Below are 22,679 nucleotides of genomic sequence, written 5' to 3'. Positions count from 1 at the left end.
GATACCCGATTGATCCTTTTAGCTATAGGATATGGACCTATAAATTTAGGTCCCAGTTTTGCTGATGGCTGTCGTAAGGCGATGTGCCGAGTAGAGATCCAGACAAGATCTCCGGGAGAAAACTCCCACTCGGGAGAACGCCTTCGGTCAGCCTGTTGTTTCTGGACCGACACTGTTTTCTTTAAATTATTATTAACCTCCCTCCAAAGAGATCTTAGCGTCTCTTGCCAGACCTCCAGAGCAGGGAAAGGTGAGGTCCTGACAGGGAGTGATGAAAACCTTGGGGACCTTCCATTGACAATTTGAAAAGGTGAAAACCCTGAGGAAGAACTCCGAAGATTATTATGGGCAAATTCAGAATATGGTAAGTACTGAACCCACTCCGTTTGATTGTCAGCCACATAACATCGGAGATACTGTTCCAAGGACTGATTCATTCTCTCCGTTTGCCCATTGGTCTGGGGATGAAACCCAGAAGAAAAGGAGAGGGTGATTCCCAGTGCCTTGCAAAATTCTCTCCAGAATTCCGAAACGAACTGCACCCCCCTGTCAGATACTATGTTTTCAGGAACCCCGTGAAGACGAAGAACGTGGATTACGAAAAGGTCAGCAAGTTCTTTAGCGGAAGGAAGTTTCTTCAAAGGTACAAAATGGGCCATTTTAGAGAATCGGTCAACAATGACCCAGATCACCGTATTACCGTCCGAGGGTGGTAACTCCCCCACAAAATCCATGGATACATGAGTCCAGGGCTCGGAGGGTATGGGCAGCGGCTGGAGGGTACCCACCGGAGATACACGTGAGGGTTTACTCCGTGAGCACACTGAACAAGATACAACAAAATCCTCGACATCACTCCTCCAAGAAGGCCACCAGACGCTCCTGGACAATAATTCTCTAGTTCGAGCCACTCCAGGGTGACCAGCTAGCTTATGAGCATGAAAGAATTGAAGTATTTGTAATCTGAACTGTAACGGTACAAACATGAGATCGGACGGTTTCCCTGCAGGACTATCCTGTTGGTAGGGAAGCAGAACAGATGCAATATCCCCCATAGAGTCTATACTGGCTAACACCACCTTCTCGGATAAAATTGGCTCTGGTTCGGAGGGCAGTACTGATTCAATGTCAAAGCATCGTGAAAGAGCATCAGCCTTGATATTTTTACTTCCAGGTTTGAACGTGATGATGAAATCAAACCTAGAAAAGAATAAAGACCACCGTGCCTGCCTGGGATTTAACCTCTTAGCCCCCTTCAGATATTCCAAGTTCTTATGATCTGTATAGACCGTAATAACATGTTCCGCCCCCTCCAGCCAGTGTCGCCACTCTTCAAAAGCCAATTTTACAGCCAATAGCTCCCTGTTCCCAATATCGTAATTTCTCTCTGCCTCAGAAAATTTTTTCGAAAAAAATGCGCAAGGGTGAAGTCTCCCTTGTGATCCGGAGTACTGTGACAAGACTGCCCCAACCCCAATTTCTGATGCGTCTACCTCCACGATGAATGGCCTGGATGAATCGACATGGTGCAAAATGGGAGCAGAACAAAAAGCAGTTTTAAGACTCGAGAAAGCAGAAATGGCTTCAGGAGACCAATTGTTAACATTAGCCCCTTTCTTAGTCATGTCAGTAAGGGGAGCTACCAGAGCAGAGTACCCCTTTATAAATTTCCTGTAATAGTTAGCAAAACCCAGAAAACGTTGTAAAGCTTTTAGACCAACTGGTTGCGGCCAGTCCAAAACTGCCGCAACTTTACTGCTATCCATAGCTAACCCAGATCTGGAAATGATATAGCCAAGGAATGGAACTTCATTGATCTCAAACAAACATTTTTCCAACTTGGCATATAATGAATTCTCCCGTAACTTTTGTAATACATATTGGACCTGAGACCTATGCTCCTTGATATTGCGAGAAAAGATCAGAATATCGTCCAAATAAACGACCACAAATTTCCCCACCACCTCCCTAAAAATGTCATTAACTAATTCTTGGAAAACAGCGGGGGCATTACACAGACCGAAGGGCATGACTAGGTATTCGTAATGCCCATCCTGAGTATTAAATGCCGTCTTCCATTCGTCACCCTGTCTGATTCTGACCAGATTGTAAGCTCCCCTGAGATCTAGTTTAGTGAAGATCTGGGCACCTGTGACCTGAGAAAAAAGGTCATCAATCAGGGGAAGTGGGTAACGGTTCTTTATCGTTATGGCATTAAGGGCTCGATAGTCGATGCAGGGACGCAGCCCCCCATCTTTTTTCTTCACGAAGAAGAATCCTGCCCCCGCGGGAGATCTAGAGGGTCTAATGAACCCCTTATCTAAGTTCTCCTGAACGTACTCCCTCATGGCCACCTTTTCAGGTCCTGTGAGATTATAAAGATGACCTCTAGGGGGCATGGTTCCTGGTCTAAGCTCGATTGGGCAATCATAAGGCCTGTGAGGAGGTAGTGAATCGGCCGATCGAGGACAGAACACATCGGCAAAGGAGCTATAAGGCTGAGGTAAACATTGCGGAGTTAAGTGAGTGGCACGAAGAGGGCATTTTGATATGCAGTGCTTCTGACAGTAGGATGACCAAGACAGCAACTGACCAGAAGCCCAATCGATCTGTGGAGAATGTAGCCGTAGCCAGGGAAGCCCCAGTATAATCGAGCAAGAAGGCATTCTGATAAGGTAAAATCGTAATTTTTCACAATGTAATACCCCAACGGTACAGATTAATTCAGGAGTAATAGAGACAGGTTGACTACCTTGTAATGGGGAATCGTCAATTGCAGTGACTATAATGCGTTTCTCAAGAGGAACCACTGGAATGCCTAATTTAAGTGCTAAATTAAAATCCATAAAATTGGCTGCGCCGCCCGTATCAACAAAGGCCTGCAGTGCAATGTTTTGTTTGTCCCAAGAAATGGAAATAGGAAATAGGATTTTATCTTTTGGAGGTATGGAATTCTCGCCCAGGGTAGTACCCCCGACTAACCCTAGGCGGAGAAGTTTTCCGGCTTCTTGGTACAAACAGAGGCGATATGACCTTTGTCCCCACAATATAAGCACAAACCCTCCTTCCTCCTTCTTAATTTCTCTGTCTCAGATAATTTAGAGTGACCCAGCTGCATGGGCTCCTCAGTAGAAGAGGAAGAGGCAAAACTTGTGGAAGGCTGTGAGCGCATGAAGGGTCGTTGCCTGGTAGACCTGTGAAACCGTACTCTGCGGTCTATCTTGATAGCAAGACTTATAGCCTCATCTAAAGTTCTAGGTTCAGGATGACTCAACATTAATTCTGACACAGAATCAGACAACCCTGTTAGGAAGCGATCCAAGAGAGACTGCGCCTCCCACCTGGTGGAAAATGACCATTTGCGGAATTCTGCAGCATAGATTTCCACTGAGTTCTGACCCTGTTTGAGTCTTTTTAGTCTCCTCTCAGCGGTGGCGGAAGTATCTGGATCGTCATATACGACCGCCATGGCTTCGAAAAAATTCTCTACAGAGGTAAGAGCCTCATGACCCACGGGTAAACTGTAGGCCCATGTCTGTGAGTCTCCTTGCAAAAGGGTTTTTATGAGCGTGACCCTTTGCAATTCAGAACCAGAGGAAATGGGACGCATTTGAAAATATGATTGACACCGATCCCGGAAATTACGGAAATCGGAGCGTTCCCCTGAAAACAACTTGGGTAACGACATTTTGGGTTCAACTGGCAAAACAGGAGTGGGATTAACTGGTGCCTGCAGGTTTTGCACAACCTCTGCTAGACGGTTAAGCTGGACCTGTTGATCTTTAACGGTCTGGTTTAATTGAGCGACGGCTGTCGTCAAGTTGTTAACCTGCTGGACCAGAGCATCCATATTATTGGTCCGCTGTACTGTCACGTTCTGTGAAGGTAGATAGGCCCAGAGAGAGTCTGATTGCCGGTAATCTGCAGTATCACCGGAATGCAGATATATATCTGATTATAAGTGAGCTGCAGTCTCACCGACAATCCGATATATTAACTAACCTCTGGCACCTAAAGAGTGTAGTGATTGGTGCAACAGTAACACTAGAGGACTAGGCCTCAGTACAGCAAGGCGTACTGTACAGATTCCTTCCGCAGCCCAAGCTCTCCTAGACAGAAGGAGTCGGGCAGCCAGCAGGAAGGATATACTGAAAGTAACCCTAAATAGGAAGGGTCACTGTCAGTGCGAGGAACCGCCTCTGACAGCAAGGTCGGTTCTCGAGGTCGGACAGGCCAGGTCGTACACACACAGGCAAATAAGGTACAATATCAGGAGGCTAAGGCGGAGTCTAAGAGCGAGCCGGGGTTCGGCAACAGGAGATCAGAAATATCAAGGTACAGTATCACAAGTTCAGAGGCGAAAACGAGAGACAAGGCAAGGTCGGCAACAGGAGATAAGATCGGCAGAAGTACAAGAGGATGAGGCAAGAGCAAGGTCAGAAACAGGCAAAAAGGTCAAAGGCACAGATAAATCACAATGGTATGGTCTTCCAGTACTTATATATTGGCCGCACCAATATATAGGTATACTGTGGATCCGAGAGCTAACACGGGTGTGATCGCTACAGCGGACACAGAATACTGACAGTCTGCTGCTTAAATGCAGACTGTCACTTCAGCAATCTCCACCCCCCCGATGACGTCAGAAAAGGGGCGGCAACTGTCCCGGCAATCTGCTCATGGGATCCTCCTTCTCAGGGCATAAAGGGCGTGACGCTCCGTGCGTGCGCGCGTTGCCCTGCCCTGCTGAGACATGCTCCTAGTGACCCGTTGAGCGGAGGAGGAGGCCGCCGGGACAGACCGGAAGTTCGGGGTCCCGATGACGTCAGCCGCGAGCGCGGCGTTCGTACTACCGCTGGCGGTGGGGGTGAGTCCATGCCTGACACTGGATCTGCCTATACAGCCCAGGCTCTGTTGCTATCCCAAACCCCACTAAGGTCCCCCTGCACTCTGCAATGCCTCATAAATCACAGCCGTGCTGTGAGGCTGTGTATACATCTGTAGTGTCAGTCTCAGCTGCTCCCCAGCCTCCTGCATAGCTCCGGTCCCTGCCCCCGTTCCTTCCCTCCAATCAGCAGGGAGGGAAGGGATGCTGGCGGGGACTGGAGTTCTGCAGGAGGCGGGGAGAGCAGCAGACTGACACTATAGAGATAAACACAGCCAGCTCTGACAAGCTGTTTGTCAGCAGCGTGGCTGTGATTTATGAGGGATTGCAGAGTGCAGGGGGAACTTAGGGGGGTTTGGGATAGCAACAGAGGCTGGGCTGTATAGGCAGATCCAGCCTCTGTATGCAGATAATATTCTTCAAACCCACCTTGGGTTCTCTTTAATGAGAGGCTCTCAGGACTTAAGACCAATACATATACAGGGATCCAATAGATTAGAATATGTTTTATTGGATTCCTGTATATGTATTGGTCTTAAGTCCTAAGAGCCTTGACTTTTTAGGCACATTTATTGGTCTGAGGAAGTGGGCTTGCAACCACGAAACGCTTTACCTGTTGAAATAAAATCAACTTTATTGTATTTGTCATTAGAGAGGTAAGCCACCCCCTGTTTTTCGATATTTATCCTGTTCTTAATAAAATTGTATTCATCCTGGGCGTCTCTTAACCTTTGTTATGTCATCAGTGTGCAGCTGCACCTCATTGTCCAAAAAGCAGTTTAGGCGTATCGCTGAGAACTCTAATCAGGCAGTGCCGGTGCTACCGATAATGGGAAACCGAGAAACTGTTCACGGTCCTAAATTTGGGATTATGGAAACTATAGCCGTGACCAGACCCAAGGTGCAGAGAAGCGCCTGACTTAGGCATCTCAATGCAGGGCTGGCAAGGAAGTATAACAGCTTTCCCTCTGGTCCTCTCCTGTCTCCCATCTATCCATGTCTGCCCGTCTGTCTTGAGATAGGGGCATTATGGCTACACTTTATGCAGAGCTGGGACAAGGTCCTCCAGCACCTAAGGCTGAGACACCAAAGTGCGCCCCCCCTCCCTCCCACCCCAGCTGCCACACACTCATTGCTATTACACTAAGAGGTGCCACAGGGTCCAGAACCTCCCCAACACCTTAATATCTAGTTATCTGGCTTGCAGTCACTGCTATGTATCCCCTTTTCTTATTTCTTTCTGCTTTAAACACAATTAGGAATGACAGCTGAATGAATTGTGCGCCCCTCCTACACTGCGCCCTGAGGCTGGAGCCTCTCCAGCCTATGCCTCGGCCCGGCCCTGACTTTATGTAACAGGGGCATTATAGCTGAACTTGATATAGTGAGGGCATTATGGCTGTACTTGTTCTACTGGGACATTAAAGAAAGAGGAAGTATCAGAGTCATGTGAATCACAACATGGCACGCAAGTCAGTGACCTCCTCCTGACCCTGTCCGCTTGTCTGGTTTGGACAGCGGCAATCGGGAGTAATCTGGTGAACACCAACACTAGAAATGATAGCTGCATTTCTGACATGCAAGTCATGGTGCATACACAATCGATGTCCGGCTTCCGTCCGTAGCCCCGCCCCCTAGAAGATGATGTCACAGGCGCTTCCCTGATTGGTCCTAGAAAAGCACCTGTGACCTCTTACATTTAGGCCGGGCTATAGTCGGAAGCTAGACATCAGGACACCTTGTAAGTGTAATAAAAGAAAAAAATAAACAAAAACGCAAATCAGATGGAATTTAAAAGGGCAGCAGTGATTCCTAGTGGGTCGCAGGCCTAATGGTTTTTAAAGGCAACTTTTAAGGTGAAAAAAAAAGAGATTAACTTACCTGAAGCATCTACCAGCCCCTGCAGACGTGCTGTGCCCGCGGCAGGACAAAACAATCCTCCGGTACCCCGCCACGACTAAGTTTCATTACAGCCGACTTACAAGTCTGCGCGGTCCAGGCCACACCTCCTTGCTCCCACTTAGGTTGCTGGAAGTATCCCGCACAGGTGCAGTATGAGAAAACCTCGTACTGCGCCCGCGCCGAACGCTCCCGGAAGCAAGGGGCACAATGGCCCGCCGTCTAAGAAAACACAACTGAGCCACGGCGGGGGAACTGAAGGATCGTGTTGTCCCGGCACGGGCGCATGAAGTCTGCAGGGGCCTGGTAGAAGCCCCAGGTAAGTTCAAATCCTTTTTTTTTTCTTCTCCTTACAGGTTTTCTTTAACAGGTGCTTATTTTCAGCATAATGTTTTCTCTTTGTTTATCAGCGTGCATTCATGCATGAAAATGAAAGGGAAACCCACACTAAGAAACTGTCCCCTGTGACCAGACTGTGTGGAGTATAACTGAGGAAAATGCCGGCTTTGCTGTCTGTCTGTAGCCAGCTGAGCGATAGGACTGGCTGGACTGAATCACAGAACTTAGCGGCAAGTTAGTATATTTTACACACAATGTTTACATTTCATCCCTTCTTTTAGCTGTCTGCTACAGAACATCATCAATGTGCTTCTCTTACCATTTCCCCCTTGGGACCTTTTTCACCTCGACTACCCTGAAAAAAAGGAAGAAAAGGTTTTTTTTTTCCCCAACTTAGCGAAAGAGAGACAAACTTTACCAAACAATACAAGAGCCCAGGCTAGGTAATTACACTTTAAAAAGGAACTATAACCCATATTGGACATCATCCCAGTCAGTAGCTGATACCCCCCTTTCCCACAAGAAATCTTTTCCTCTTCTCCAATAGATCATCAGGGAGGTCTGTATGGCTGATATTGTAGTGAAACCCCTCCCACAGTGTGATGTAATGACCATCGCCTTGACAGTATCCTGTCTGTGAACCATTGCATTGTGGGAAAGGAAATAATGTCTGTTTCCAACTTTCAAGCAAGCAGAGTCTCCTTCAGTGCAAATACAGTATATATATATATATATATATATATATATATATATATATATATATATATATATATATACACACACACACACACTAGATGATGGCTCGGCGTTGCGGTGTGTATTTGGCTGGTGTTGGGTCCGACAACTTTTTCTAACCCTAACACACAATTAACTCTATGACCTAGTTTGTGAGCTTTGCGGTCTTTGGCATTAATAATTTGCATTGGAATGATACAAATTTGATTGGCTGTTTGTGGCTCCACCCCCTTTTCTGAATTTGAGCCCCAGTCACCCAATGACCAACTGTACCAGGTTTGAAGCTTGTGCCATTAACAGTGCAAGAATGGCAGCAATTAAATATTCCCCTTGAAAATCAATAGGTGACATTTGATTAGCTTTTGTAGGCTCCACCCACTTTTCTGAATATTAATCCCAGTCACCCAGTGACCAACTGTGCACAGTTTGAGAACCCTGCCATTAACAGTGTGAGAATGGCTGCAGTTTACATTTTCCCAGTGAAATTTTATTGTCTTTTTGGTTATGGGGATAAAAAGTATCCTAGATGTTGTTCCAGGTAATGTACTGTTTGTGTGCCACATTTCCTTCAAATCCATTCAGCCATTGTTGTGTGATTAAGTAACAAACATCCAAACTTTCACACTTATAATATTAGTGAGATACATATATATCAAACCTTTTAGCCTATCATATTGTTAGTTTGTGATTTTTTTTCATGTCTGCCAGCAGTAAAGATGCTGACCTGCAGGGTCATGATGGATCAAACAGCATGAACGAATTTCACGTTGAATATCAATCATTTCTTGATCTCTCTTCTATTTTTTTATTTCTCACTTTGCAGTGTATTCATTTATTTATCCCTCCCTAGTACTTTCTCTTGGTAAAGTTCCTGTTTCCAGGACACTTCTGTTACCGGTTGTTTCATACGCATGGATCCACTACATGGTGACTAGAGTTGGGCCGAACGGTTCGCCTGCGAACGGTTCCATGCGAACTTCCGTGGTTCGCGTTCGCATCCCGCAGGCGAAGTTTTGCGGAAGTTCGGTTCGCCCCATAATGCACATGGAGGGTCAACTTTGACCCTCTACATCACAGTCAGCAGGCCCAGCGTAGCCAATTAGGCTACACTAGCCCCTGGAGCCCCAGCCCCCTTATATAAGGCAGGCAGCGGCGGCCATTACGGTCACTCGTGTGCCTGCATTAGTGAGAGTAGGGCGAGCTGCTGCAGACTGTCTCTCATAGGGAAAGATTAGTTAGGCTTAGCTTGTTCCTGGCTGCATACCTGTTCTGTGAACCCACCACTGCATACCTGTTCAGTGAACCCACCACTGCATACCTGTTCTGTGAACCCACCACTGCATACCTGTTCAGTGAACCCAACACTGCATACCTGTTCTGTGAACCCACCACTGCATACCTGTTCAGTGAACCCAACACTGCATACCTGTTCTGTGAACCCGCCACTGCATACCTGTACTGTGAACCCACCACTGCATACCTGTTCAGTGAACCCACCACTGCATACCTGTTCAGTGAACCCACCACTGCATACCTGTTCAGTGAACCTCCCACTGCATACCTGTTCTGTGAACCCACCACTGCATACCTGTTCTGTGAACCCACCACTGCATACCTGTTCTGTGAACCCACCACTGCATACCTGTTGTGTTCAGTGAACCTGCCACTGCATACCTGTTCTGTTCAGTGGACCCACCACTGTATACCTGTTCAGTGAACCCGCCACTGCATACCTGTTGTGTTCAGTGAACCTGCCACTGCATACCTGTTCTGTGAACCCGCCACTGCATACCTGTTCTGTTCAGTGGACCCGCCACTGTATACCTGTTCTGATCAGTGAACACGCCACTGTATACCAGTTCAGTGAACCCGCCACTGCATACCTGTTCTGTTCAGTGAACCTGCCACTGCATACCTGTTCTGTGAACCCGCCACTGTATACCTGTACTGTTCAGTGAACCCGCCACTGCATACCTGTTCTGTTCAGTGGACCCGCTACTGTATACCTGTTCTGTTCAGTGAACCCGCCACTTTATACCTGTACTGTTCAGTGAACCCGCCACTGCATACCTGTTCTGTTCAGTGGAGCCGCTACTGTATACCGGTTCTGTTCAGTGAACCCGCCACTGCATACCTGTTGTGTTCAGTGAACCCGCCACTGTATACCTGTACTGTTCAGTGAACCCGCCACTGCATACCTGTACTGTTCAGTGAACCCGCCACTGCATACCTGTTGTGTTCAGTGAACCCGCCACTGCATACCTGTTCTGTTCAGTGAACCTGCCACTGCATACCTGTTCTGTGAACCCGCCACTGTATACCTGTACTGTTCAGTGAACCCGCCACTGCATACCTGTTCTGTTCAGTGAACCTGCCACTGCATACCTGTTCTGTGAACCCGCCACTGTATACCTGTACTGTTCAGTGAACCCGCCACTGCATACCTGTTGTGTTCAGTGAACCTGCCACTGCATACCTGTTCTGTTCAGTGGACCCGCCACTGTATACCTGTTCAGTGAACCCGCCACTGCATACCTGTTGTGTTCAGTGAGCCTGCCACTGCATACCTGTTCTGTGAACCCCCCACTGCATACCTGTTCTGTTCAGTGGACCCGCCACTGTATACCTGTTCTGTTCAGTGAACACGCCACTGTATACCTGTTCAGTGAACCCGCCACTGCATACCTGTTCTGTTCAGTGAACCTGCCACTGCATACCTGTTCTGTGAACCCGCCACTGTATACCTGTACTGTTCAGTGAACCCGCCACTGCATACCTGTTCTGTTCAGTGGACCCGCTACTGTATACCTGTTCTGTTCAGTGAACCCGCCACTGTATACCTGTACTGTTCAGTGAACCCGCCACTGCATACCTGTTCTGTTCAGTGGAGCCGCTACTGTATACCGGTTCTGTTCAGTGAACCCGCCACTGCATACCTGTTGTGTTCAGTGAACCCGCCACTGTATACCTGTACTGTTCAGTGAACCCGCCACTGCATACCTGTACTGTTCAGTGAACCCGCCACTGCATACCTGTTGTGTTCAGTGAACCCGCCACTGCATACCTGTTCTGTTCAGTGAACCTGCCACTGCATACCTGTTCTGTGAACCCGCCACTGTATACCTGTACTGTTCAGTGAACCCGCCACTGCATACCTGTTCTGTTCAGTGAACCTGCCACTGCATACCTGTTCTGTGAACCCGCCACTGTATACCTGTACTGTTCAGTGAAAGCGCCACTGCATACCTGTTGTGTTCAGTGAACCTGCCACTTTATACCTGTTCTGTTCAGTGAACCCGCCACTGTATACCTGTTCAGTGAACCCGCCACTGTATACCTGTTCTGTTCAGTGAACCCACCGCATCAGTGCGCATACCTGTGCAGTTAAGTGAACCTACCTACCTACGTGAGTGCACGCAGTGTGATATACCACTCCGTGCATACCCGATATGGACAAAACAGGTAGAGGAAGAGGTAGTGCCAGAGCCAGAGGAAGGCCACCCGGCAGGTCTGCGCGAGGTCGTGTAAATGTAATTTCGTGTGGACCTGGCCCACAGTACAGTGCTCGGAAGAAGGCATGTCCCATCACCTCCCAAGATTGTCAGGACGTGGTTGAGTATTTAGCAACACAGAACATCCCATCTTGCTCAGCCACCAGCGCTACTACTAGCACCACTTCCGCTGCATTTGACACTTCGCAAGAATTATTTAGTGTTGAAATCACTGATGCACAGCCATTGTTGTTACAGCCAGATGAATTTTCACCAGCTCATATGTCTGAGTTACGCGGCAACACTATGGATGTAACGTGTAAGGAGGATGAAGGACCTACTGATGGTGCATGTTTGGATTTGTCTGAGGCAAGCGAAGCTGGGCAGGATGATTACGATGATGACGATGATAGGGATCCTCTGTATGTTCCCAATAGAGGAGATGAAGAGGGGGACAGTTCAGAGGGGGAGTCAGAGAGTAGTAGGAGGAGAGAAGTTGCTGAAAGAAGCTGGGGCAGCTCTTCGTCAGAAACAGCTGGTGGCAGTGTCCGGCACCATGTATCGCCACCTATGTACAGCCAGCCAACTTGCCCTTCAGCATCAGCTGCTGAGGTCCCCATAGTGCCCACATCCCAGGGTGGCTCAGCGGTGTGGAAATTTTTTAATGTGTGTGCCTCAGATCGGAGCAAAGCCATCTGTTCGCTCTGCCAACAAAAATTGAGCGGTGGAAAGGCCAACACTCACGTAGGGACAAGTGCCTTACGAAGGCACCTGGAGAAAAGGCACAAACAGCAATGGGATGGCCACCTGAGCAAAAGCAGCAGCAGCACACAAAAGAAAAGTAACCCTCCTTCTCCTCTTCCTCCTTCAGGTGCATCATCTGCTTCTGCCGCTTTCTCCCTTCCACCTTCACAGGCACCCTCCTCCACTCCGCCTCTGCCCTTGAGCGGTTCCTGCTCCTCTGCCCACAGCAGCAGTCAGGTGTCCGTGAAGGAAATGTTTGAGCGGAAGAAGCCAATTTCGGCCAGTCACCCCCTTGCCCGGCGTCTGACAGCTGGCGTGGCGGAACTGTTAGCTCGCCAGCTGTTACCATACCGGCTGGTGGACTCTGAGGCCTTCCGTAAATTTTTGGCCATCGGAACACCGCAGTGGAAGATGCCAGGCCGCACTTATTTTTCGAGAAAGGCCATACCCCAACTGCACCGTGAAGTTGAGAGGCAAGTGGTGTCATCTCTTGCGAAGAGCGTTGGGTCAAGGGTACACCTGACCACGGATGCCTGGTCTGCCAAGCACGGGCAGGGCCGCTACATTACGTACACAGCCCATTGGGTCAACCTGGTGGTTAACAATGGCAAGCAGGGCGCAGCGGACCAAATTGTGACACCTCCACGGCTTGCAGGCAGGCCTCCTGCCACCTCCTCTCCTCCTGCTACATGCTCTTCGCTGTCCTCCTCCTCCTTGGCTGAGTGGCAGTTCTCCTCTCCAGCTACACAGCCCCAGCTCCGCAGGGCCTATGCTGCATGCCAGGTACGACGGTGTCACGCCATCTTAGACATGTCTTGTCTCAAAGCGGAGAGTCACACTGGAGCAGCTCTCCTGGCTGCTCTTAAGAAACAGGTGGATGAGTGGCTGACCCCGCACCACCTGGAGATAGGCAACGTGGTGTGCGACAACGGCAGCAATCTGCTTGCCGCTTTGCATATGGGGAAGCTGACACACATACCCTGCATGGCACATGTCATGAATCTAGTTGTTCAAAGATTTGTGGCAAAGTACCCTGGCTTAGCGGATGTCCTGAAGCAGGCCAGGAAGGTCTGTGGGCATTTGAGGCGGTCTTACACAGCCATGGCACGCTTTGCGGAAATTCAGCGGAAAAACAACATGCCGGTGAGACGCCTCATTTGCGATAGCCCGACTCGCTGGAATTCGACCCTGCTCATGTTCTCCCGCCTGCTAGAACAGAAGAAAGCCGTCACCCACTACCTCTACAACTACAGTAGAATGAAACAGTCTGGGAAGATGGGGATGTTCTGGCCCGACAACTGGACACTGATGAAAAATGCATGCAGGCTCATGCGGCCGTTTGAGGAGGTGACCAACCTGGTGAGCCGCAGTGAGGGCACCATCAGCGACTTAATTCCCTACGCTTACTTCTTGGAGCGTGCTGTGCGTAGAGTGGCGGATGAAGCTGCGAATGAGCGTGACCAGGAACCGTTACGGCAGGAACAGGCATGGGACCAATTTTCATCAGACCCAGCTGTTTCCTCAACACCTGCGGCAGCACAGAGGGGGGAGGAGGAGGAAGAAGAGAAGTCGTGTGCAGAAGACGAGTCAGACTCAGAGGATGATGAGCAAGGTGTTTCTTTGGGGGAGGAGGAGGAGGAGGGGACGGCGGCAGGAGAACACCCGCAGCAGGCGTCGCCGGGGGCTTGTGCTGCTCAAGCTTCCCGTGGTATTGTTCGCGGCTGGGGGGAGGAGGTTGACTTACGTGACGTCACTGAGGAAGAGCAAGAGGAGATGGAGGGTACTGGATCCGACTTTGTGCAGATGTCGTCTTTTATGCTGTCCTGCCTGTTGAGGGACCCCCGTATAAAAAACCTCAAGGGGAATGAGCTGTACTGGGTGGCCACACTACTAGACCCTCGGTACAGGCACAAAGTGGCGGACCTGTTACCAACTCACCTGAAGGTGGAAAGGATGCAGCACATGCAGAACCAGCTGTCAACTATGCTTTACAATGCCTTTAAGGGTGATGTGACAGCACAACGCCAGCAAGGTACCACTGCCACTAATCCTCCTCCCGTGTCCACGCAGTCAAAGACAGAACGCTCCAGCGATCTCATGGTGATGTCGGACCTGCGGACGTTCTTTAGTCCAACGCCTCGCCGTAGCCCTTCTGGATCCACCCTCCACCAACGCCTGGAACGGCAGGTAGCCGACTACCTGGCCTTAAGTGTGGATGTAGACACTGCTGTGAACAGCGATGAGGAACCCTTGAACTACTGGGTGCGCAGGCTTGACCTGTGGCCAGAGCTGTCCCAATTTGCCATCCAACTTCTCTCCTGCCCTGCCGCAAGCGTCCTGTCAGAAAGGACCTTCAGCGCAGCTGGAGGCATTGTCACTGAGAAGAGAAGTCGCCTAAGTCACAAAAAGTGTTAAGTACCTCACCTTTATCAAAATGAATGAGGCATGGATCCCGGAGGGCTGCTGCTCGCCCCAAGACTAAGTCAGTCCCCGCACACACAGCATCTCTGCCTGCACGCCGTGTGACTGGCTGCCTGGCCTGCCCCAAGAAGACTAAGTCGCTCCCAGTCCCTCCACACAGCATGTCTGCCTGCAGGCCGCTTGACTACCTTCTCCGCCACCACCAACAGGGTCCGGGACTCCAGGCGGATTGCTGAATTTTTTAGGCCGCTGTAATAATTTTTCTGGTGCGTGTACATGACTGCCTAATTTTTCTGGCTGCACTGCGGGCAGCTGCAACAACAAAAGAAAAGGCATGTACATGCGCCCATTCCCCTTCGTGATCATTACCTTGCCGTGGTGAAGGGGCTTGTGTATCACAATGAAGCAATGACCGGCGCCTAGATGAGTGTCTCGGGGGGCACACAAAAGATAATAAGGTCGTTGCTTCATTGTGGTCAGACCAAATTTGATCAGCTGGACAGTCACTGTTCTGTCATTCAGCTACATCAGCCAGGCGACCATATGGGCTGTAAAGCCACCAAAACCTGCACTCTCGCCATGGTGCGCACCAGTCCAGCACGGCCGTCACTACACAAACAGCTGTTTGCGGTGCGTTACACGAAGAGTTTGGTGTGTCAGTGTGAAGCAGTACCTTAATTACACTACCTGATTGATGTATACACATGCAAGATGTTTTAAAGCACTTTAGGCCTGTCATTTAGCATTCAATGTGATTTCTGCCCTTAAAACGCTGCTTTGCGTCAAATCCAGATTTTTCCCGGGGACTTTTGGCGTGTATCCCACTCCGCCATGCCCCCCTCCAGGTGTTAGACCCCTTGAAACATCTTTTCCATCACTTTTGTGGCCAGCATAATTTTTTTTTTTCAAAGTTCGCATCCCCATTGAAGTCTATTGCGGTTCGCGAACTTTAACGCGAACCGAACCTTCCGCGGAAGTTCGTGAACCCGGTTCGCGAACCTAAAATCGGAGGTTCGTCCCAACTCTAATGGTGACTGAATGGATGCGCAGTTGATACCTAAAAGGGAACCTTCATTGTAACCGATGCCCACTATAGCTGACTTGGGGCTTCTTCCAGCCCTCTGTTGTCCTTCAGGTCCTCTGCTGTCATCCTGGGCTGATCCGTTCAGCAGCTATGCCCCTCAGAAAGCTGGCCAACTGAGCCACTCACAGGCTACCGTGCTTCCTCGATCGTGGTCCCCTGGCCGGGAGCATTCAGTGCATACACAGTACAGAATGCTCCCGGCCAAGGGCATGCGTTCGAGAAAGCAATGCAGCCACGCCTGCAACTTTCGGAGGTGACAGCTGGTGAACGGATCAGACCAGCATGAGAGGGAGGGAACAGAAGGCCTAAGGGTGGGGGAGGTGGGGCTAGTAGAAGCCCTAGGTAAGGTAAACTGGGCACCTACGTTACACTTTAGGTTTCCTTTGAACTGAGCAAATGACCAAAATGGAAATTAACTTATCTGGGGCTTCCTCCAGCCCCTCAAATCCCATGAGGGCCCTGGGCGTCCTCTGGGGTCCCGTCCGCAGCTCCGTTAGGTGTGCAACTTCGGCCGAAGTCATAAGCCCGGCTCAATCATGTGCCCATCACTGTGATTGAGCACATGCACAGTTGTGCACAACTTTGGGCAAAGTTGTACACCAGCGGGACCCCGAAGTGGATCCAGAGGTCGCCGAGGGACCTCACGGGCTACGGGGGGCTGGAAGAAGCCCCAGGTAAGTTCAGATTTCCATTTTGGTTGTCTACTCAGGGTTCCTTTAAATACCGCTTTTGCCGCGAAGAAGCCTGTGTGAACCGGCCTTTACCAGTAGCACTCAGCTTTGGCAACTCTGCTCTGAGATCAACAAGCTGGGTGAGCTCTGTCCCACTCTGCTCCTGTTCTGCACCATGTGACAGGGCAGCCACTCCGCCCAGGCAATATCCAGGCATATGATGATTGTCTAGAACAGGCGGACAAGATCTGCTGTGTCTGAATATGAAAATATTCTGGAAACTAGAGGACAGCGAGAGTGATCCGGTTGGGATAAATGATGTCTAGACAGCACTTTGCATGAGGTATTGTGCCAGATTGGAACACTCCGTTCACAGCTACCGAAATATTCCACATTATTTATTGGGGAAAGGGTAAATATTTCATGGTTTGTATATACAGATGAGTGTTCTACTCTTTGCTATGTTACTTTATCACAATAACATTTTGTTAAAAATTTCCTGCATTCCGCAGCGTGAGATGTTTATGCATCGCCAGAAATAAAACACGTTCCCCGGAATTTGCCACTTCAGTCTCTCGTGAACGAGAAACAAAGTGTTAGTCTACATACTCTAATTCAGTTGATGCAAATGTAGGCAGCTTGGAACTGGACTAATTAATTGGTCCAACTCCAAGGTCCCCATATTTGCATGACGTTAGAATAAAACTTACATCAACCCAAAATGATCAACTCTGCTCTGATTCTGATCTGAGAGGGATCAATCTTTTGGCAACATCAAGTTACTATGCATGGGTACCTTTGGACTCTAAAGGCTCGTACACGCGTGCAACTATTCTGTTGGACGATAGTTGGGCCTGTGCACGCATTGCATACAACTAGAGGAGCGATCCAACCGGTGGATAACCTCACACGACTGTAGGGCTGGTATCGTGCAGTTGGCCACGTGTGTACAACGTCATCTGAATGACTTGTTGTACAGTCCAGTGTGCGCAGTATGTATATGAGTTGGTCAATCAGTTGGTTGGTGCATGGAAAGTACAAGTCGTGCAATCACTTGGTCATGCTGTCGGTCATGTTGTGGAGTTGGCTGCACACTTTGTTGGTCGTATGTATGAGTCTTGATGGGCCGGTGTCCTCTGCCCCTGTTGACCATAGCTTTAGAGACTATTGGTTTCACATCAACAATCTGATCGGAAGAGAGATCTGTTGCCTGCCCATACACCGCAGGCCGATTCCCGATTGATTTCAGCATGAAATCTCTCGGCCTTGTGATGCAGCATCTGCCACCTGACCGTCCTCAGCGCCGTCCCCCTAGTGTAAAATGTGCTCCACCGTGCCCCGTGCGTGAATACCTTACCTATCAGTGTCCGTCGCTGGCTCTTGGCTCCATCCTCATACACGCAAGCACAGTGGTTGCCGCCGTAACGTGGGCGCGTGTGTGATGTCACTCATGTGTATGTGTATACGCCGGCAACAACATGGGGCACAAGCATGTAGACGAAGGACAGAGCCCGTAGTCAGTGGCGGACACTACTAGGTAAGTATTCACGCACGGGGCACATTTTACACGGGGAGGGGCAGCACCGGGGGCTTCATTGCATTCATCGCGTGTCCCAATATTGCTCGCCATTACCTCCGGATGTCGGACCGACATCTTGCAGCATGTACGATCAATACATATAACCTATTTCGGCTTGAAATTGGTTGCATCGTCGATCAGGCGTGCTTTTGACGGCACCGATTTTCATATGATTCAATTATAATAATCGAATCGAATGGCAGATCAGCCAAGTCGCCTGATGACTGCCACCTTAATGTATTGCACAGTGATGAGTAATAATGTTGGCACTTTACAAATACAGGATAATATTGATGATGGTGATGTCATGCATGAACTGCAGTACTTACCAGAGCGCCCGGAGGTCCTATAAATCCACTGGGGCCTACTGGACCGCTATATCCCTGTACAGAAAGAGGAGTGTTTATTACACACATGCTGTTTGTTAGATATGAAATATTACAAATGAAAGTTTCATTCTGTTGCGCTCTACTTGGTGGTTTAAAAAAAACACTGAAAGGTTTCAAACTATTAACCCCCTTGGCGGTATGAAAAATACCGCCAGGGGGCAGCGCAGCAGTTTTTTTTTAATTATTTTTTTTTAAAATCATGTAGCGAGCCGAGGGCTCACTACATGATAGCCGCTGCTCAGCGGCATCCCCCCAGCCCCGCCGATCGCCTCCGGCGATAGGCGATCAGGAAATCCCGTTCAAAGAACGGGATTTCCTGGAGGGCTTCCCCCGTCGCCATGGCGACGGGGCGGAATGACGTCACCGACGTCGGGACGTCATTGGGAGACCCGATCCACCCCTCGGCGCTGCCTGGCACTGATTGGCCAGGCAGCGCTCGGGGTCTGGGGGGGGGGGGGCCGCGCGCCGCACCGGATAGCGGCGATCGGGCGCGCGGCGGCGGCGATCGGGGTGCTGGCGCAGCTAGCAAAGTGCTAGCTGCGTCCAGCAAAAAAAAAATGAAGTAAATCGGCCCAGCAGGGCCTGAGCGGCACCCTCCGGCGGCTTACCCCGTGTCACACACGGGGTTACCGCCAAGGAGGTTAAAGGAGATGGGCCTCCATGTAGCTATAGCAATAGCTCTTAAAATGCCCTGCCTTTATTTTCATATCTGTTACTTAGAGATGGTCATTAACCACTTCTGTACTTCTGCCACGCTTATCTAAGTCCCTCTATATAAACACCTGTAAACACATGTAAACACTTGGTTCTGTTTTCTATTTTTATAACACAGAGTTAGTATAGCACCATCTTGTGGCCAAAAAGTAAAACTACATCCAAATACACCACTATACACTTTCCCATAGAAAAATTAAACACGCTTTCATTTTTTTAACTACTTCCACCCCTACCCCAAAATAAAATATTATCACCATACATTGTACTAGTGACACAATTTAAATGTTGACAAATGGGCAAAAAAAAAAGTATCTGTTTTTATCTACAATAGCACATTTATTTTGAAACTACAATGCCTGAAAGAAAATGTGAATTTTTTCATTTTTTCTTCTTCTTCTTCCCTGTAAAATGATATAAAATAATATAATTCTTAGCAAAAAGTACTGCCCAAAGAAAGCCTAATTTGTCCCGCAAAAAAATAATATATAGATCACTTCAGTGTGATAAGTAGCGATAAAATTATTACCGAATGAATGGGAAGAGCTTTTGAAGGGGGAAAAACCTATGGTATAGAAGTGTGCAAATAATCCCTGCTTGTTTGCAGATTGTATGGTGCGTGAAATTGTACCAATCACATTAACTTCTTGTTGATGCCATGTTTGAAGCTGCATACAGTTTTCATACAATTTTCATGCGAGACAGAATTATTTGACCATCTCTACTGTTACCTACTTTCTATAGTACAGCAGTGAAATAAAAAGGAGGAAGGTTGGCTTTGAAGAAGCCAAACACTACTTATATTCATGATTCAGGCACTACTGCAGCCAGACAGACCAGCAGGACTGCCAGGCAAATGGTATTGTTTAAAAGGAAATAAACATGGCAGCCTCCATATGTCTTTCACTTCAGGTTCTCTTTAAGCATGGTTAGCATAGATAATCAGGCTGGGTTCACACTGAGAAAGGCACATGCTGTGGATGGTGACATACCTCCCAACTTTTTAAGATGAGAAAAAGGGACACTTAAGCCATGCCCCTGGTCACACCCCCGCCATGCCCCTAGTCAGGCATACCATAAAGATTTCATAAGTAAAATATGTTGTTTTATAATTCAAACCAAACTGGTCCTTTCTATCCTGATTCATTTTCCTTCATATTAACATTTTAAAATTAGTGATATATCAATTTAAAGGATGGGAATAAAGTTTAGAGTCAATCAAACACATTTTTAGTATAGAAATATATATATTTACATGAAAAGAGGGACAAAGTCCCGAAAGAGGGACTATTGAGGGGGACAGAGGGAAAGGGCTCCCAAAGAGGGGCTGTCCCTCCGAAAGAGGGACAGTTGGGAGCTATGCTTGATCCACTGTCAGCGTTCTTGGCAGAAGCCCCCTTGTTGACAGTTGCTCTGTTGTGTCAGTTGCATCAGACATATCATAGAGTAGATAGCATGCAATGTATACCATGTCTGACATCCGTTTAGTGTCTGTAACGATCAGGCAAGTCGGGACTTGCCCTCAGCAAGCAAGAAAATACTCCGAATAATTTTGGCAGATCTTTTTCACCTACTTTTTGGTACTTTTTCAACTTTTCAGATTGCTGAAAAGTTATATAAAATAGAAGATTAAGAATTATCTCATAGGAGAAAAAATGAATTGATTGGGTCCTATGTGTAGTAAAATAATGTTATTTGTTGTTACGTACAGACAGACCAGGGAAAGGGAAACGCCTTGTATAGTGTGGAAAGTGGTGGTGTGTGGCCATCGAAAATCAAGAATCACTTGCCTTCTCCTTTATTAACTACTTCGGGACGGAAACCTCTAGTTGCATTGAAGTCCGGAGACTTTATGTTTCCTTTTCTTCCCTTCCCGATCACTGTGATTGGCTCACAGTGATCAGGAGCCAATGAAAGCAGTTCCTGACCAATAGGAGGAAGGCTGTCACATGACAGCCGAGTTTACTTCCTTCAGGAGCAGCAATCGGCTCGGGACCACTGTAAGCTGCGGCATGGAACCTACGCCGCATAGATGCGGCATAGGTTCTACTTACCGTGGTCCAGAACCGGTTTTTAAACTGCTTTAAGAATTTTTATCTCCCATCGGGCGTCTTCTACAAGCTTATTATCACAACAAAATTATTTAGGGTTCTATGAAAAGGTAGACGACACAAACCACTTACAGCTTGACCTGGCGGACCTTTAGGACCGATGATGCCAACAGGACCGATGTCACCAGAAGGGCCCTGGAAATATAGGCTTTATTAGATTTATAAAAAGTAAGCATGTGCCCAATTACTGTATACACAGGACAAGAACAACTGTCTGATTGCTGTAAAACCCTAGTAGTAAATAGCCTCACTAATAGCAGTGATCACACAATCGTTGGTACTTGGTGGCCAGTTAGCTATGTGTGTGGTGGATGCTGCATGCAACGTCTTTTTTGGGGGTATTGTTTTGGGCAACAGTAATTTCTTCTATGGGGAATTTCCATGCAAAGCTGACACCTCACTAGCACTGCAGTTACAGTAACACTGACATAGTATTCATTTTTTCCCCTCAATGCTTTGCGGCACTAGTGTAAATCTAGCTTTGTAATTTATAATCTTTATGATCCCATCTCTATGAACTGCCATACTTTCTTCACCAGGCCTCATTCTGGCGGATCTGCACACATGCGCATCGCTGATCGAAGCTTTACTTCCTTGTCCAGGAATGTGTTGCGCATGTGCAGCTTGTAGCATTATGCACCAGGATGGCACACTTGGCCTATAAAGCCCTATAGACCATCCTGATGGTTCTGACCCCTTGTGGTTAGATTGACCGTTTACCTGGTTTTTGCCTGTTTTTGACCCAGCTCGTGGACTATCATCGATTTGATCTTTCGGTTTTACCACTGGCCTGTTTCCTGGACTATCCATTTGCCACCTGCCCTGACCTTAGCCTGTTTCTTGGCCTTTGCAAGTAATCTGCCGTGACCCGCTTGGGTTGTGACCCTGACTACGAATCTTATCTGCCGGCCCAGATCCCAGCCTGTTCTCGACTATGCTTCTTGACTCCTGCTATACAACGCTTGCTACCGAACGTTGTCTGAGTCTCGTCCAGACTGTAGTGTGTCACCCGTTTTCTGTACCAATGTTGGGGTATCTCTCATCTTGTGTGACCTGGTGGACACTAGGCAGCAAAATCCATAGCCCCTTGTGGGACGCTCTGGTGTAGACCCATGGGCCTTGATTCACCAACCGGCGCTAAGCCTGTTAGTGAGCCCTAACAGGTAATTGGCGCAAACCTGGGCGTTAGGTGGTTTGCACCCAAACAATGAATAAAGTCCCGTTCAATGTGCGCCCAGTGCGGGAAATAGTGCGCGGTGCAACAATAGCATCGCAGCTGCTGCCGCTTAAACACCGCGTACTATTACCCGCGATGCTGAGTGGGGTTGTGCGCGAAGTAGCTTTGCGCAACTGTTAGTGCGCGCAAACCTAATTAGGGGGCACAAAGTGGCTTTTCACACCGGCGCTAACACTTAGCGCCGGTTAGTGAATTAAGGCCATGGTGACTTAGACCTCATACCGTAAGAGTACCCTCCCCTCAGTTGGAAGTTCAATGGTCACCACATTCATAACATGAACAACAAATAATAAATATCAGTTCATCCTTACGGAAAGTCAACTGTAGCCAAAAAATACTTCATCATAACAGCAGAGGAAATGAAGCCAAGTAAAACAAGA

The 22,679-nt window shown here is 48.4% G+C and overlaps 1 protein-coding gene across 1 annotated transcript in view; it reads right to left on the bottom strand.

Moving 5' to 3' along the window:
* The window catches only part of COL24A1 (collagen type XXIV alpha 1 chain), a 505,872-nt gene that overhangs the window by 20,548 nt on the left and 462,645 nt on the right, over window positions 1–22,679 (bottom strand). The window contains exons 51-53 of the mRNA XM_068239109.1: window positions 21,135–21,197; window positions 18,178–18,231; window positions 7,443–7,478 (exon numbers count right to left, since the gene is read on the bottom strand). Coding sequence (XP_068095210.1) covers window positions 7,443–7,478; window positions 18,178–18,231; window positions 21,135–21,197 — 153 coding nt within the window. The remainder of the gene's footprint in view (window positions 1–7,442; window positions 7,479–18,177; window positions 18,232–21,134; window positions 21,198–22,679) is intronic.

This window comes from Hyperolius riggenbachi, chromosome 6, assembly GCF_040937935.1.
Source record: "Hyperolius riggenbachi isolate aHypRig1 chromosome 6, aHypRig1.pri, whole genome shotgun sequence".
Classification (NCBI taxonomy): Eukaryota; Metazoa; Chordata; class Amphibia; order Anura; family Hyperoliidae; genus Hyperolius; species Hyperolius riggenbachi.
This window is presented reverse-complemented; position numbering and strand designations above follow the sequence as displayed.